This window comes from Crocodylus siamensis, chromosome 10 (genome assembly GCF_052110815.1).
Source record: "Crocodylus siamensis isolate JL-2025a chromosome 10, ASM5211081v1, whole genome shotgun sequence".
Classification (NCBI taxonomy): domain Eukaryota; kingdom Metazoa; phylum Chordata; order Crocodylia; family Crocodylidae; genus Crocodylus; species Crocodylus siamensis.
In genome coordinates this window covers 70,046,195-70,063,901 of record NC_143404.1, presented here as the reverse complement: position 1 = coordinate 70,063,901, position 17,707 = coordinate 70,046,195, and the positions used below count along the sequence as shown (strand labels likewise).

General features: G+C 45.2%; 1 protein-coding gene across 2 annotated transcripts; it reads left to right on the top strand.

The window, feature by feature from the left end:
* Nucleotides 1-2,103: 2,103 nt before the first annotated feature.
* On the top strand, nucleotides 2,104-16,091 carry PCMTD2 (protein-L-isoaspartate (D-aspartate) O-methyltransferase domain containing 2). 2 transcript variants are annotated; one of them, XM_090065254.1, is made up of 6 exons: nucleotides 2,104-2,219; nucleotides 5,854-6,202; nucleotides 8,612-8,714; nucleotides 10,270-10,441; nucleotides 10,807-10,930; nucleotides 12,445-16,091. In XM_090065254.1, exons 2-6 carry the CDS (start codon nucleotides 5,896-5,898, stop codon nucleotides 12,825-12,827), a joined length of 1,089 nt encoding a protein of 362 aa, XP_089921380.1. In that variant the 5' UTR covers nucleotides 2,104-2,219; nucleotides 5,854-5,895; the 3' UTR covers nucleotides 12,828-16,091. The 2 variants fall into 2 exon arrangements, with proteins under 2 accessions (XP_089921380.1, XP_089921381.1); XM_090065255.1 differs by lacking the exon at nucleotides 2,104-2,219 and adding an exon at nucleotides 2,782-4,823.
* The last annotated feature ends 1,616 nt before the right edge of the window (nucleotides 16,092-17,707 follow it).

Below are 17,707 nucleotides of genomic sequence, written 5' to 3'. Positions count from 1 at the left end.
CTGTGATCAGCTATAGAAGCTGTCTGCACTTCCTCTGCTACATAGGAGCAACACAGCTCCATCCCAGCCATGCCCAGCCTATGAAATGAAGGTGATTTTTAGGGCAGTAGCTAATATTTCCTTTAAAGCCCCGGCTCCCAGAGTCCTGTGAATATAGAAGTTAAATTAGGAGTGGTTTCCCCACCCTCCCATTGAAAAATAAAATAAGATTCATTCTTGTGATGGCAAAGAAACATGCAAGAATGAGGCCCAGCTGCAGCCTCAAGGCTTTAAAACCAGGTTAGAACATAGTCTTCCTTTTATTATTTAGAAAAGAAAGATCTCCCATTTTCAGAGATCTGATTCCAGCTGGGTAATGCTACAAACAGGAACTGTGCTCTGGGTTGGGGCTTTCACCTCTTCGGAGCCCAGGCTGGTTCTGCATCCTGTACTAGGCCAGATATCCAAGCCAGGACCCTCTCCTCCGGGCTGGACCAGCAGGGAATTTGGGACCTAGAAGAGTGACAGGTGGTGGGAGCAAGATGCCGGGTTGGGGAGAGAGAATGCAGGAACGGGATGATATTTTGGTGACTGCAAGGGAAGGGGGAGAGCAGACTCAAGGCACCTGCTGGAAAATGCCAGCATTCAGCTTGTGCTTATTTTTTGACTACATAAAATAATAAGAAAAATAGGGTCAAGACCTCCACAGGGCCAAATGTTTTAACAAGACAGATTCCTACTTGACATCTCCAGGTTTCTTTTGTGAATCAACATCTCCCTGCCACAACAGTGCTAACACGGTGGGGTACCCCCAAAAGGCTCTCAGGGAACCCGGGGTCCCTGGTTGAGAATCACTGGTGTTGGGCACACCAGTAGGGTGTATGGGGGGCAATGGGGCTCTGCACAGGGAAGAGGGAGGGTTGGGTTGGTGCTGTTTTGGGGGAGGAAAGGCAGCCAGAGGTTAGGGAGATAGGGAATGGGAGCAAGGAGGGACAGACCTGGGGAAGAGCGTAGAGCTAGGGTTAGGGTTAGGGCTAGGGCTAGGGTTTGGATTAGGGTTAAGGCCAGGGTTACAGTTATGGCTGGGATTAAGGTTAGGGTCAGGGTTTGGGTTAGAGATTCATTTAGGGTTTGGAATAGGGTTAGGGTTGGGGCCAGAGTTATGGTTAGGGCTAGAATTAGGGTTAGGCCTAGGGTTTGGATTAAGGTTAGGTCCAGGGTTAGGTTTACAGCTAAAATGAAGGTTAGGGTCAGAGTTTCAATTAGAGATTTTTTTACAGTTAGGGCTAAGGCTAGCGCTAGGGTCAGGGCTAGGGTTTGGATTAGGATTAAGGTTAGGTTAGGACTGGGATTAGGGTTAAGGTCAGGGTTTGGGTTAGAGATCTCTTTAGGGTTTTGATTAGTGTTAGGGCTGGTATTAGGGGTAGGGTCGGCTTTCGGGTTAGAAATGTGGTTACTTTTAGGGGTAGGGTTTGGTTTAGGGTTAAATTTAGGGGCAGGGTTAGGGTCAACGTTTGGATTAGAGATCCGGTTAGGTTTACAGTTTGGATTAGGGTTAAAGTTAGGTCGAAGGTTAGGTTAGGGCTAAGATGAAGATGAGGGTCAGGGTTTCCATTGGAGATTGGGTTAGGGTTTGAATTAGGGTTTGGGCTGCGATTAGCGTTAGGGTCAAGGTTTGGGTTAGAGATTTGTATAGCGTTAGGGTCTGCATTAGGGTTAGGGCCAGGGTTAGGTTTAGGGTTATGATTAAGGTTAGTGTCAGGCTTTGAATTAGAGGTTTGTTTAGGGTTAGAGCTAAATTTAGGATTAGGGTCAGGTCTAAAGTTTGTGTTAGGTTAGAGCCAGGGTTAGGGTTAGGGTCAGGGTTTGGGTTTGAGATCCATTTAGGGTTTGGAGTCGTTTTAGGACTGCTATTAGTTTAGGGTCTGGGCTAGGGCTTGGATTGAGGGTTAGGGTCCAGGTTTCCATTAGGGTTACTCCTAGAATGAGGGGGTGCATTAGAGCCTCCCCCCGTCTCAGTGCGCCCTTCCAGCTCCCCCCTCCCCTTTCCCCCAGTGGTCCGTCCCAGCCGCCGCTGTGCTTCCTCCCCTTTTCACAGTGGTACGACCCAGCCCCCCCCCCCCCCGCCTCCCGCTTGGTGCGCGCCGCGCCTGCGCAGTGGCGCTGCCCGGGGCTCCCAGCTGGGGCAGTGTTTACAGCAGCCGGAGCCGGAGCGCCCGGGGGAGCTGCCCCCTGCCCAGGTACCGCGGCCCTGCCCGGGCATCGCTGCCCCTGCCAGCCAGGGCGTGCTCCCCCGCCTCCGGCCTCGCTTCGGGGTGCAGGGGGCTCCCCCTTGCCCATGCATGCATGGGGCGGGGGGCGCCCTGCTGCATGGAGCAGCAGTGCCCAGGGCTGGCTCCCCCCTCCCCAGCTGGGGCTGCAGTTGGGCAGGGGGCGGCCTGGGCTCTGCTGGGGGCAGGGGCAACGCAAGGAGCTCAGCGGCAGCCCCCCCTCCTTGCACAGCCCCTGCCCCTGCTGCAGTGCCCCCCGCCCCCACCCCCCACGGGTGCCCGAGGGGCTTGGGGGCACGCAATCCAGCCGTGCACGCAGGGGTTTCTTGCCTGGGACCTGAGCAGGGCCTCCTGCCGTGCAGGTGTTTGCTTCCCCTCCCAGCAGGATGAGACCCCCAACCCAAGGGTGCACGAGTCTGGGCGGGTGTGCACGGGTTGGGGGCTGTGCATGAGTTGGGTGTGCACAGCTCCGGGCAGGTATGCATGGGTTGGGGGGTGTGCATGAGTCTGGGGGGGGGGTGTTGCATGGGTCCAGGGGTGCATCCTCATCCGGTGGCGGTCAGGGAGCTGGCCGGCCCCGCCGAGAGGGGTGTGCAGCCTGGTTAAGATCCGCAAGCGTTTGCAGAGAGAGAGAGAGAAACTGTGCTGCAGAAAAGGAGAAGCTTCTGGTTATGGGTTTTCCTGGGGGGGGTGGAGGCAGCTGGATTTCTTTGCAAAAACCCCTACTGGGTTTTAACCTCCGTGGGCATCGTTCGTTTTCCAGCGCGTGGCATAAAGACCGGTTGGTGCTGTTAGACCTAAACAGGTCAAAACTCTTCGTGGCTCACAGGGCCCAACTCGGGAAGTCTCATCCAGAGGCCCCTGCTGCTGCATGCACGTGACCTGGTTCAAGTTGTTTGAAGAGCAGAAGGGAGTGAGCGGCCAGGTCAGGGGACCACGGGATGGACCTTAAACTGCAGCGTGGAAGGGTCGTGGTGGCGCTTTGTGTGCACGAGGAACCAAAAAAGGCATTTAAGCCCCATGGGGAGCTGTGGTAGGAGCTCGGCAGGGCTCCCAGCTGTGTTGGTAATCCGTCTTTAAACCTGCAGCTGTTTAATAGCATCAAGAACACCTGGTTGGGAGAGGGGTGGATAGATTCAAGAAAGAAAGAGTGTCTGAACTAAAGTTAAGGAAGGCAGGGTTTGGAGGACACGAAAAGAGGGTGTGTTTGCTTTTTCCTTCCATGAGAGTAATTAATTATGTGAAGTGTATTACCCACAGGCACTGACAGCAGCTGTAAGCAGGCAGTAGCTGAAGCATGGCATGCACGTAAGGCCAAATCGAAGTGTAAGGCTGCCGATGAAGTCCCCTAGAGTCCAGGCTCTTTCTCCTGGCAGTAAGGTGTACCAGTATGGGGGTGCAATGGGGCTCGGATGCACGGATCCAGGGATGCATGAGTCTAGGGGCACATCCCCATCCAAGCTGGCCGGCCCTGCCAGGAGGGGTGTTACCTACAAAAGGAGAAAAATATCTGAAATTCTTATACCAGATTTTAGGCAGACAAGGTTCGTTGGGTAAATGTGATCTCTCTTATTAGACCAACTAAATAGTTGGAAGCAGTTTTCTTTGCAAGCTTTGGGGCACAAACACCTTTCTTCAGGCAGCGGGAGCGTCTGCTGGTGTTTTGTGTTCTCCTGGATGGAAAAGAAGCCAATGTGCAAAATGTAGGTTTGTACTGGATTGTGGCGTGTGAAAATCGCCTAATTTCTGCCTGCAGTTCACTCTTAACAATTTTAGTGGTGAAGTTCATCATGTCTAAGGTCACTGCAGAGAGGCAGAGCAGGGTTGTGTGTGACTCAGTGTGGCAAGATTTGCTTGGTGGTGGTTGCATTTTTTCTGTTGGTTGTGAAATTGAGAGTGCGTGTGAGAGAGAGAGAGATCTTTTTTTCTGTCTTGCTGAATGTATAGAACAATTATCTGTGGGCAGATCTGATCCCAGAAAAGAGCAGTGAAGTTGCTGCTTCGGCTGGTTCTAGCAGAGCCAAAAGCCCTGTAAATCAAAAATCACATTGTACTTTTGGAAATGGAAATTTTTAGTGGGTGGGAACCAGCTAGATGAAACTGGAGTTGGAAATTAACTTCTTACCCTCTGCAGCTCATTCTTTAAAAGATGCAGATGATATGCAGCCTGCATTGTGCGGCGTCAAAGGAGGGTAAATGGACTGCTTTCTCTTTGCAGGATGAATTGAGTCTGTTAGGAGGTGACCAATCCGGTGACATCATCAGCATTGTTAATTTCTAAGGGCCAGATGGGGCTGAAATAGCATCCAAGAGATATTATCTCACTTCGATCTTAGAAGAGACCCTGACAAATTGCGCTTACTTCTATAGAAATGTCTTTCCAACATTTATTTATTCTCTGCGCTGATGGTGCTGGTTGAAACTGCAGAAGCAAAAGCAAGTTGGGAGTTTGTCCGGTGTACTCTGTTTCAGTGCATCACTTCTGGACTGAAAAAATGCCAGGAGTATATACACCTACCTCATCCCTAAACACCCAGTGCTGTCAGTACTGTGGTTGTAGCAGCCCTGGAAATGGTTAGCTCCCCTAATTTTCAAGGTTTTTGCTTTGGGGTGCTGTTAGGTCTCAAAATGAAAGGAGATGGGGACCACCAAACTCTCTCGCCCATATCATGTTCATGGCTAGTATTTGCAACCCCCTGAGGGAGAAAAGGAAGCAGCTGTGTCTGGTACACTTAAAAGGAGCAGTTTGTTAGGAAGTCGGCTGTTATAGTTGGGGTTTGTATGGCTGTTAACGAAGTGCAGTTAAATTACAAAGTAGACAGAGGCATTGAAAGATGCTGTGCACTTAATTGGCGTATGCCTTTAATTTGTATGCAGATCATCAGTGTTAGTTACAATGCAAACAATAGGCATCATCCTAGGACTGGATTTGGGTTATCCAGGTAAGTGAATTATGCCCATACCCAGAATGCACACTAGTGGGGTCCCTGGATTCAGTGAAGCAGCCTCTGAATTTTGCCCCATCCTTCTTCATGTGTCCCTGGGTGGTTTTATTTTTCTGTCCCCAAGCTCTTTCCCAATGCCTTGTCTTCAGTTAGAGGCAACATATATGTGTCTTAAAGTTTGTCAGAAACAGGCCCTGATTTTATTATTGCTTGGACTTTTTGGCATGTGTGGACAGAGGGGGAGAGAGACAATGAATAAAAATGGGCACCAGAATGTAGAGTTTTATATAGCACTTTCAGTCAAAAAAAATAAGTGAGATTATAGACATCTTTTCACTGAAAGAGGGTATGGTGCAGATAAGCTGCATGTGATAGCAGGAATTTGCCTTCCAAAAATGCGCAAGTCTGAAACCCAGGTACCAAATCTATTGGGTTTTGGGGTGGCTTTTTTACATATGATAGATATTGTGCATGTGTATTTTTGGTTTTTTGTTTTTTTTTTTTAAAGTAATTTTGTGGATGAAAGTTGTGTTGCCGTATTTTTGCACCGACGATCTTCCAAAGGAGATGCTTTGACTGGGGCTCTAAACGGCTTTGTGTGCGGCAGCCCGAGTGGTTATCATAGTATTAAATGCATCTTGTCATCTTCCTCTTCCCAGATCCCTGTTTAGCGTGAGAACCTGCGGGAAAAATTGTTGAAGATGGGAGGCGCGGTGAGTGCTGGTGAAGATAACGATGAGTTAATTGATAACTTGAAAGAGGCGCAGTATATCCGGACCAACCTGGTGGAGCAGGCGTTTCGAGCTGTTGACCGGGGAGACTACTATCTGGAGGAGTTTAAAGACAGTGCTTACAAGGACTCTGCATGGAAACATGGGAATATTCATCTCTCGGCTCCATGTATATACTCAGAAGTGATGGAGGCGCTGGATCTTCAACCGGGACTGTCCTTCCTGAACCTGGGCAGTGGCACTGGCTACCTGAGCTCTATGGTGGGACTCATTTTGGGTAAATATCATTTCAGTCATGTTCATTATTGCTTAAATTGCCTTCTGTTTTCACAAGGTATGGAACCCTTCCTCTGTGACTTTGAGCTTTTTAAGATATAATTGTGGCTATCGTTGTAAATAAAGTATGCTTTTGTCAAGCTTGTGGCATGGACAGACATAAGTTGCACCAGTATTAAATTATATCGCTATAAGATGCTCCCATATAAGTGGAGCTGAAACCTAGTGATCTTTTTGGTGTTTTTAAAGCTGTTTTGTTCAGGTTTAAAGTTGCAGCCGTTCAGCTCATTTATATTGGTATATTTGGTGTATTCCTACCAAAATGGGCATGGGTCTTGGGCTTGCTGGGCTTTCCTGTGAGTGTCCAGAGTGGAAAGAGCCAAGTTGGTCTGAGGTTGGGATTGTGCATGATGTATTGCTTCCGGCACTGTATCCCATTTTCTTTTTAGTCCACCTTGGCCAAGCTGAAAAGCACCTGAGGAGCCCAATTATGATCTCAAACTGGCACTCATTAGGGGTAAGTCTGCCTGTCAGAACAGCCAGTATCTAGCCTCCTGATCAGCTCTACTGTAGGAGTAAAGCCATGCTTTGAAGTACTGGCTAACATATGTTTTGTCTTAACCAATGCAAAAGCAAAATCAGTGGTGTGGGTTGCCTGCATTTAGCAACCTTCTTTCCATCCCCCTCCCAAGGAAGCATGTGGCATTAAATGCATAAGTAGATTAACCCTACCAGGATTCAGCAGCATGGGTGACTACACAGAGTTAAACATGTGAAAAAGCAGGAAATCGCCTTACGTTCTCCTGGTATGAATTGCTTAATGTAGGGCATGCTTGGAATAAATCTGCCTTCACTTGTCCTGGAGAAATCCAGTTAGTGCTTACTGGAAGGCAGAAGCAATGTGTATAGTTGGCTAAATAACAGTATGGATCCTATGCTCCTCCTGGGTACTGGGCACCGATTTCAATAGTTTTAAGTGTTTGTCATCAGCACAGCCTTATTACCGTTTTTAGAGGCTTTTCATAGAGCTGGTATTGGCAACGATAGTAATTAAGGTTTGAGCACTTAAAACTTGAGGATCTTGGTACCATTGCTTCCAGGAAAATTAGGAAGCTGATAAAGCCAGTTTCAAATCAAAGCCATTAGGGTTCAGGTAACCTTTAATTACAGTGTAAGCAGGGCTATTGTCTTCAGTGCTCTTAGTGCATAATAGCAGGCCTGTTAAAGGGCGAATAACTAAGTCCGCAACAATTTTGCTTTCAGTTCTTTGAAGGCAAATGGCCCCATTGTGAGATTTTTTCTGTGTAATGTTTGCTCATATTATGAAAAGTCACCTGGCAGGCCTGGATTAAGATCCTAATGTATTAAAGCGGGGGTCACTGGATAGGATTTCAAAACGGATAGGTTTTGGGGGCTGTTTTTGTTGGCAACAAAAATGATCTAGAGAGAGGTTTTCATCCCCTGAAGCAGTGGGGACCAGCCTTTCTTGGCCAGACATGCCTGTAAATCAGCCCTGCAGCCTCAAATGCCACTCCAATCCCTGCCTCCACTTGATCTGCTGCTCTGCTTTCTGTTTCCTGTGCTATCTCCTGCTGTGCCACCTGTCCCCTTCCCAATCTGCCACGTGGCACACCTTAACTAGTATATTTTCTCAAAATGTTGTTGCATCACAACATTCCCATCGCACCTTGCCATTTCCTGTAAAAAGTGGGAACACCTGTGTCAGAGAAAGCTGCCGTCCATCAGGGCTGTAGCCATCTCTGACCTTCAATGGCCCCATGTTTCAGATTGGTGACCAATGTACATAAATGCAGAGGACTCCTCTGGTGGTAGCTTAGTTCAGCTGCCCCCAGCAAGTGACCATGAGGCAAGCTAAGGTGTGAATTTGCTGGGTGTTAGCTACTCTTGTAGTAATTGTGCATGCTCTGACTCTGCTGCCAACATGAGCTAGGTTGCCCTTCTTTTACTGAGGGGGGCACATTAACCTCATACTTACTGCAGGTAAGAGTGTGCACATGGGAAGGTAGGGCCATGTAGCTCATGCGCTACAAACTCACGCTTTAGTTGACCTCATTTATGTAACCATGGCCTGGAATAAGCTGAGAAAGTGAGCATGCTTTTATTTTTATTTTAAGTATGGTGTGCCTGTATTTTGTACTTTTAAGAGAACATCTCTCAGCAAAGTGCACGGGCAGGGTTGTGTTTAGATGTGACCTCCACCTACTTGAAGGGCCCTCACCCAATAGTCATACTGCCTATTTAAGTGGGGAAACCCTTCCAGGGAAAAGCTGTTCATCGTTTGTACTGCAGGTAGTGCTCACAGGTCCCAATCCCTAGACTGATGCTCCAAAATGCTGGGCTTTCTCTAACTGCATTAAAGAAACTTCCTTTGTGCACTCTTACTTGGCAGGTCCTTTTGGTGTGAACCATGGTGTGGAGCTTCACTTGGATGTGATCGAGTATGCAAAGCAGAAACTGGAGGACTTCATTAAGACAAGCGACAGCTTCGACAAGTGAGTGTGGAGGCCGCTGTTGGGATGGCGCTTCGTGAGTTGAGGCTGTTCTGAGGACTCTGCTTTCATGGGCTTGACGAGTTGAACCAGGCAGTAAGATTTAATTGCAGTCAACCTTTGCTGAGCCTGCAGATGACAGGATTTGATATTTGTGACCTGATAGCAGAAATTTCCCCAGACGTTTAAACGGAGACCCTTACTCCTATAACATGGTTTTCTCCGTCAGACAAAAAACTTCCCTGGTTACTATATAAAGTTATTTTATGATGATTAAATCAGTCCTGAAGTTGATTGGGATGAATCTGGTCTAGGGTTTTCCTTGAAATGTCTGTTCTGCTGTCACGAGTAATAAGTTTCTGATGAGGTTGCTGAGGGAACTATAGGCTGTGTGTGGTAGTGGTCATATTTTTGGACTGCTTTTGCAGTTTTATTCCCAAGAAGAAGTGCTTCTGGTCCCTTGGGGGTGTCACTTTGCCCATGTCACACTATGGTCACAGCAAAGGGAAGCTGATAGAGGTGGAAGAGGTGGCCCTGATGGAAAGAAGGGCAAAAAAATGCCTGTAAATAGCAATGGTAGGACCTGCTCACCTGACGTCAGTGATCTAATTGCTTTTGTTCTCAAACCTGTCTTCCACCTCCTGTCTAGCTTCAATGAAATGCAATAATTTTAGCTACAGACCAAAGTCCAACTGCAGAAGTGTACCTGTACGTATTTGGGAGTAGGGAGGGGGGAGGCTTTTGTGATGCTGCAATGCAAGAACAAAAGGGCAGAGGGGAAGTACAGTATTAGTGAGGATGTCAATCAGATGAGAGCTTTGCTCATTAGTGGTTGGTAGGAGCTGGAAGATACCAGTGAAACTCTTAAAAGAAGAACATGTTCTTCTGTGCACTTCCAAATTCTTCTTTATGCAATTATCCTAATAGTCGAGTTGTATCCTGACTGTAGTGCAACAAGTCTATAAGAGCTTAAAGCAGCCAATAATATTCAGCTTGTAAAATGCTTTGGAGGATTTCCAGTAAGAGAAAACGGCATGTAAAACTGTGTTCTTCTACAGCTGACCAATCTGAATTTCAGGGATTGATGTTATAAATAAGAATACTCTTTTTTTTCTTTTCTCTTTTTTTTTTTTTAAATAAAAGAATAAAATATATGGCATTGTGAAAGGAGGAATATGGCCGATGGGATAGCTACTAAAACTACATGGGTAAGGGCTATTACAGCTGTTTCAAATATATTATTTTTCCAAAAGCAAAAGACTTCAAGAAGTGCGGTAATATTCAGTATGACACTTTACAAAGTCATTTTCTCCCACGACACCTGAAGTGGTGTAGTTAGTCTGTCATCACGGCCTAATATGGGTTCAAATATAGGTCCATTCTGGCAGACTGTGGATTCCAGTATTTTGAGATGCTGGGGCATGGGAGGAAAATTGGCCCATTGAAACTATTAATCTGTTGTCCTGCCCAGTAGGAAAGAAAATTGCAGAGGCCATTTCTTTTGTCTTAAGCAGCCGTGCAGTTCAAGACCGCTATAATTGGACTCCTTCATTTTCAGGTTTGAGTTCTGTGAGCCCTCCTTTGTTAGCGGCAACTGTTTAGAGATCTCTCCAGATTCGACTCAGTATGACCGTGTCTACTGCGGCGCCGGAGTCAAGAAAGAGCACGAAGACTACATGAAAAATCTGCTGAAAGTTGGGGGAATTCTTGTCATGCCGCTAGAGGAGAAGGTTGGCGCCTCTTTCCTTGTGATTTGCAATATCTTCTTCTTTGGTTGGTAGCTCTTCCTGCTATTCACTGGCTTCCTTAGATGTGCCTATCTGTGATTGCTCTTTCAGGCAAAATTGCCACCCTTTCTAGAAACCGAACTCTGCAGGTCCTACTTAAATGTTACACGTTCTGCATAGTTCCACCAACCGGTCCCATTTTTTCAGGTCTTTGGTATTTAGTTGGTTGGGAGCGTTTCATGTTGTGCTGCTGAACTTCAAATGCTGCAATAACTGAGTTATTTGAGAGCTGTCGCCACACTTTTGCTTTCTGAAGTTCTGGGGATTTCTGTGGTTTACCGAGCAGACTGTGCTTTCTCTCTCTGCAGCTGACTAAGATAACTCGCACTGGTCCTTCTGCCTGGGAAACCAAGAAGATCCTGGCTGTTTCTTTTGCTCCTCTAGTTCAGCCCAATCACATGGATTCAGGGAAGTCCAATGTCGTTTATTTGCGTAAGTATAAATACTTGTCAGCAAAGCTGCTTTTTCTCCTTGCACCAGTTTTGTCTTGATCTCGGCATAACGTTCCCACCTAAACTAAGCATACCTGCCATTCTTCTGATGTGAGCCATGCCAGCTGCTTCATATTCATTGCAGTTCTCCAATTTTTTTTTAAATTATTATTTATTTATTTATTTATTTTGGTTCCTGTTTTATCTCTGAATGCTGGAGTAGTGCGGTATAAGAAAACAGATTGTAATCAAGTCCAAAGTTTTAATGAATGCTTTGTGAAATTGAAGCTTCTAAGTATGGTGTGCCTTCATTTTTAAGCTTCACTCTTGGACTGTGTTAAGAGAACATAGCTCAGAAAAATGAAAAAAATGGATAGGCAGGGTTGTTTTCCGATGTAACATCTACCTACGGAGGCGAGTAGTAAGGTCATCCGTGAGGTTCCTTCAGATAGGAAACCCTTCAAGAGAAAAGTTCTTCGTTTGTATTGCAGGTAACACCCACTGGTCCCAATCCCTAGACTGAGGCTCCTGTGCAAGGTTTTCTGTAAACACATAAGAAGACCTGGTCCTTGATCTCTTTTCTCTGGCCTTTGATAATATCCATCACTACCGGCATTCTTTGTGTTGCTCACCATGCTGCTTTTCATGTTGGGTGAAGTGTGTCAGCTGATCATCTGAGCATTGCTTTGTGTTGTGTTCGCTATGTGAGCACCTACAAATATTTCATGCTATTCTCCAACCCCTCCCTGCCCATCTTTGCCTAGATCAGAAGAATGCCTCAGTATCTGTATATGCATTGCATCCTGCAGTAGTTAAGTCGCGCATGCTGAATGGACTGGAGAGCAGTGCCCAAGATAAAGTAGTCTTCCAGAGCCTTCAAGAGGATTTCTAAAGAAATCCCACTCCTAGACTTATACAACTCCTTTTCCTCCAGCCAGTTTTCATATGTTAATGAATTAAGCCCATGACACCTTTCAGTGGATAGGTGTTATTCCTGTTTTCCACATGAGAAAGCTGACAGATGCTGAAGTGACTTGCCTGTGGTCTTGAACCTAATTGGTGATGGATGTAAGAGTGCAAGCTAACCCTACTCGCTCCTGCTTCTATGCATTTGGGGCCATTTCCATGTTTCTCAGCAGTGAGGAAACAAACTTTCCTCCCAGTTGCTGCAGAGTCCAAACCGCAGTGATAAAGCCTTAAAAATGTAAGACTTAGAAGGTGCTGCATGTTCCCGGGTGATAGGATGTTGAAAATGCTCTTTTTTTCCCCTTGCTAGTTATCTCCCCTGAATGTTTTGCTATCTCCCCTTAATGTTGAGATGGAGGGAGAAGCGCATGAAGACCTGTGGTTTGGTGGGGGAAGAATGCTGTGCATTTTGGGTGAGACAACTGTTTTTATAAACGGGGCAGGAATTTGGATAAAAGGTTAAAGCTGCGGGCGTCTGACCACTCTTCATATTGTACTGCCAGAGCTGTGCCTGCACACCTGTTCATGCTCTCCGTTTTGTGTTTCTAGCGCCCATGGTTGTCCGCAGCCTCCAAGATCTGGCCCGCATTGCCATCCGAGGAACTATTAAAAAGATAATCCAACAGGAGGCCGGCAGTCAAACCGGAAACAGCCCAAAGAGCCTGCCCCGCTGCAAGCGCAGGCGCGTCCGCCACCGTCGCATGGAGACCATTGTTTTCTTGGACAAAGAGGTCTTTGCCAGCCGGATCTCAAACCACTCCGACGATAACAACAACTGCGAAGAGTTTGAGGATGAGACTCTAGAAGAGGAGGAAAAGGGTATCTCGGAAATGAAGCCGGACCCCCCTGTAAACTTCCTGAGGGAAAAGGTCTTGAGTCTGCCTTTGCCCGATCCCCTGAAATATTACCTGCTTTATTACAGAGAAAAATAAGTTTTCTTTCTCGTAGGAAGCGGAAGGGTAGACAAAAGAATAAAATACTTCGTAGGGCTTGACAAATGTACACCACTTGCTTGCCTGTTAACATGACCAAGTGTGGCGGTAGGCTGGCTGGGAATGTGGCTGCTGTATAAATGAACATCATGGCTTTTTTTAAGTTTGCTCTCCTCCTTGGTTGTGTGCTATAGTTTTATCCTAGAGCAGGGCATCTTTAGGAGGGAAGCTGGTGAAATGCCCAGCTGCTTGCAGGAAGGATTTAATTCCCTGAAAGTAACTGTGCAAGAGATGTCTGAGATCTCAGCTCTACTTTCACCAAATTGCAGTTTTTCAATACTCCATAGGCAGCCTCCTGGAGTCCTTCATTGTCCATGCTCTCCCACTAACTCTGCCGTGTCGTGTCCATTTGTAACGGAGAATGAAGTTCTTACTAAAATCTGACCTGGTAAACCTTATTTGGGGTTTCTTCCAGAACCCTAAAAAACCCCATGTCTTGCAAATGTACAAAATGGGATTTTGGTGTTGCTCCAAGGTACCCAGGTTTTGAACAATGGAAGAAAGCACTGGCCACCTTTCGATAGATAGGTCTCGGAAAGAAACGGTACGTTTTGCCATAGGAGGATTGAAAAGTTTGGCAGGGAGTTGGCGTGCCCATTGCAGAAATCACCTGGTTATATAAAATCCAGGCTGAGGCAAAGTGTTAACTCTGTAAGGTTACAACTAAGGCAAGCAATGAGTACATTTTAAAAATTGACCAGATGACTTCCAGAGATTGCTTGGATAACCAGGTTTGTGACTGCATGTAAAATTTTGGGAAGTCATTCCAAAAGGGGGGAAAAAAAAAAAAGAAGACAACAAGCCAAATGGGTGGAAAGAGGAGAAATGTAGCAGAGGGTTGCATAAAAGCAAGCTCTGATAGTATGATCAGCAGGTCTTGTTTTGGGCAAATTCACATGCTAAATGCAATGTAATGCAGTTGGGAGTACTGCTAGGCTGGATTGAGGGAAGTAACGAAAATGTTGGGCATCGCCCAGATGTCAGGCTCTGAATTTTAATGGGTCTGTGTCCCTCTGACGTCTGCTCTGGCAAGAAGATTAGAATAGATTTCCTGACCACCTTGTCTTTGTATGTTAGGTGGAACTAGATTTACTGCCGTTCTAGTTTATCTGATTTTTTGGGGGGATTTGTTTTGGCTTGTAATAAACTAAACAGCTGTTTAAAGTAGTTTGGGTAGAAAGACTTTATAATCTGGGGTTTTGTGCTGCATAAATTCTAATCTTTATTCTCAAGTCTTCCTGTGCCAGTGGTAGGAAGAGACTTGCGTTCACACGGAGAGGGGGAGTTATTTGAGCCGGTTTGCAAAATTAACTTTCCTGAGGACTGGAAGGAACAAATTGAGCGATGGATGTGGATTCCCCCAGAGGGTAATTTTTAATCATCCTTTCAGTGGATAAGCCTCCTGTGTCAGAAAAGGTGTTTTCCCATCAGAGAGGCCCTTTGAGTTGGGTTGCTTGCTCTTGTTCTCAATTAGATTGTTCTTCAGTTTCCCAAAAGTGGATGAAGATCGCCTTGCATATTCCTCCGTATCCTGTTGGGTTTTGTGGTGTTGAGTTGTACAACGTGCTTTGACTGAATTGGAGATCTAAATTTTGTGCAACTCTTACAAAAAAGTTTTAGGGATTAGTCTAATGAGCCCGAGTAGTGCGCTTAGACTCTCTTGCTCCCTCACAAAAGCTCTAACGGGGACAACTTGATAGTTTTCTGTGCGTTTACAGATACCCACATTGTACTCAGGACAACCAAAAACATGCGCTTTTTTTCTATAAAAGAAAACCCAAATGTGATGTGTATGAAGTCCAGTAAAATCCAGGTGTAATACATGTGCTGTGCGGTTCCCCAAAAGATTCTGGCTTCGGTTCTGTTAAGGGCTGCCGATCTGTAGGTAGGAGTCTTCCTCTCCAGTGATACTGCTTTTCACCCTCTCTAGCAGCCTCTTGCTTTTGGCTACTAAGCCCTTCTCCAGTTTTAGCAATTGCAGGACTTCCTACTGATACATAGAAATAATCCATTTTTTTTAAAAACAGCTGGTTATAAACAGCTTAAAATGGATGTTTACATGCATAATCCATCCCAGGGTCTATTAAAACTGCCCTAATTAAGGGAGATAATCTTTGCATTTATAGCCCTATTTGATTTCCACCCCCCCATGATTTTAAAATATATTTAATCAGGTTTTTTCCCACCAGATCTTCCCTGTTATTACATTTGCTAGGTTTTGCAATATCCTGGTAAATACATTTTCATGTGTCCATCTTTGTGTGCTGTAAAACACACACTATATATATTTCCTGGGTATGGGTGAGACAATATATTTATTAAAAGCACTGCATGTTCTAGGTTGTCCAGTTGTCCCATTTATCAAAACAGAAAGCAACATAGCGGAGAGAGTTTATCTGATGTATTTTAACTGTGAAATAGTGTAGCTTGTAGCCAGTAAAAGAAGGGGAATTGTAAATATAGCTTTCCCCTTTCACAGCCACTTGCACTGTAGTTTTGTATAGTAGATTAGTGCTTTTAGTAGACTAACTGTAGCATAACAGTTTTTGCGTAGTCTCTAAGCACCGTGGATACACCACCGGCTTTTCTGTTGACTATTTCACATTTGTTTGCTTTTTAAATGTCCTTTCTAAATTTCTAGATTTTGATAGGATCGTAAATTCATATCTGTGCAAAAAAAAAAAAAAGGAACAAGCTTCAAATCGTTTTAATCTTAAGTTTGTCAGTTCAAAAATGTGTACAAAGGTAACGACAAATTTGCATATCTTAATAAGGCATACAAAAATGTTTCAGTTGACAATTTTTTTAAATGAGTGTTTCTATACTAATAAATGCAGTAAAGACATTTTGGCTTTCTTAACATTGTATCTGGTTGTATTTAGGTTTTTTATGGAAATAAGTATTTTCATAACTACAGGAAGGAATGTGTGGTGTTGTAGACGAGATCGTTCGTCAAGTTGCGCAGACGTATTTTACGCTGAATCCTTTAAAACTTGGAGCATCAGCTTCCACAATAGCACAATTGATGATCTACAAACCAGAAAGTTATGGAAATGTGAAAGAAGTTGCTGGCCCATTAGGAGTGCATGTGGAATGGGTATGCATTTATAGTATAGCAATATCCTGGTAAGCAAACTTTCTTATTTACACCCGTCTGTGTGAGTATGAGGTAACCATCCAGGCTTCTTTCTCTCGCCGGCGCTGTGAAAAAAAATTCCATTTTGGCTTCAGATGCAATTGGAAACTACCTTGAATGGCAGGTGTATTAGCAGACCTGTTTTATACACTTTGGCAAGCAGCACTCTTCCTTTTTTCCTTTGCATCGGTCCAGGCCTGTGCATGGCGGCCAGGGGTAACACGTTCTTCTCTGTAGTGCAAAGCAGCGGCGATGCATTCACATGCTGCAAATTCCTTTGGTTTCCACCTGCTGCTGACCCGAAACTTTTGTATTTTCTATTTGTTTGCGGGTATGTGTGTGCCATGTTCTACTTCAGGAAGGCAATCTGCTTATATGTCGCTGAATCCGTTTAAAAGGCAAAGGTCCCCTTTTCAGTAATTGTCATCCTCCGACAGAGGGAACGTTGGACAAATGCTGTGTAGGGACAGGTAACTGGAATTTACCAGTTAAATTGCTGTATGTGTAATAAGGACTTCAAAACGGGCTATTGATTGGGGTTCCCTTTATACAAACTCTTAAAACACATTCCAATTCTGCTAAATACCTGGTCATGTGGGCACAAGAAAGGATTTGACTGATACTCTGAAGGGCTTGGAGGAAAGCCTCTGACAACCTGCATACACTTAAACTCCGGTGCTGTGTGATGGGAGAGTCTCTAGGTAAGATGTCATGCTACCACAGTTCTCTGGAAAGTGATGAAGAACTCCCCAGGAAGTATTAGTGAGGGGGGGATATTTTTCTTCCCTTCTGCTTGGGGTTAGTCATCTCATGTTTAAAAAAGGGGAGCCTGGATGGTCACCTTGCTGGGGTCACTTGACCCCAGTTGTCTGTCCTGCTTGGTGCAGGGGGGCTGGACCCAATGATCTTCTGAGATCCCTTCCAGCCTTCAATCTGAATGAATCTGAGCACTATGAAAACAGCAGTGCTGTGATAATCATCGTTCAGCTGTGGATATTTATCTAAACAAAATCTTTAGCAGTGTTTTTCCCCTTGTATTATTCTATGCTAAAAAGCAGTGTATTTCTCAGTTCCTCCCCCACACTAAGGGTGGGTAGTCATAAATGCTCTAGAGATCCAAGTTGGGGCATGTCGTTGGTGCCATTGTCCTGGTTGGGTCTGTGAGGCATTCAGAGGTGTATGTAACCAAATACTGAACTGATTCTTCCATAATTAAATCAGAGAAAGCTCTGTTTAAAATATCTATGTTGAATTGCCAACCTTGGATACTCAATGACAATAATTGGAGCGCCACTCAAAACATGGAGACGCTTGGACGGGGAATCAGTACACAGCCATATCTTTCCTTGAGGCATACTTGCAACCCTCATGGGTGTTTGTCTGAGTTGTGCTTGTAGCTTGAGGTAACCAAAAGTGAAGAGCCGTCTAGTATCTTGAGATCCGTGTAGTGCACAAGTGCAGCTGGGTTTGGACCAGTGTTTCAGGTGTATCCTTTGATTCTTTTCTTTATTTGATTTTTTTTTTTTTCTTTATTATTATTATTTTTTGGACTGCCTTTGAGAATCTGAGGATATTTTGAACATACTGCTTGTGGTTTAATTTCTTCTGAAGCGTCAGCCCTGTTAATTCCATGTAGGAAACCAGTGAGCCTTTTCCAAGGACTCTCTTAGACTTTTGTATGTAA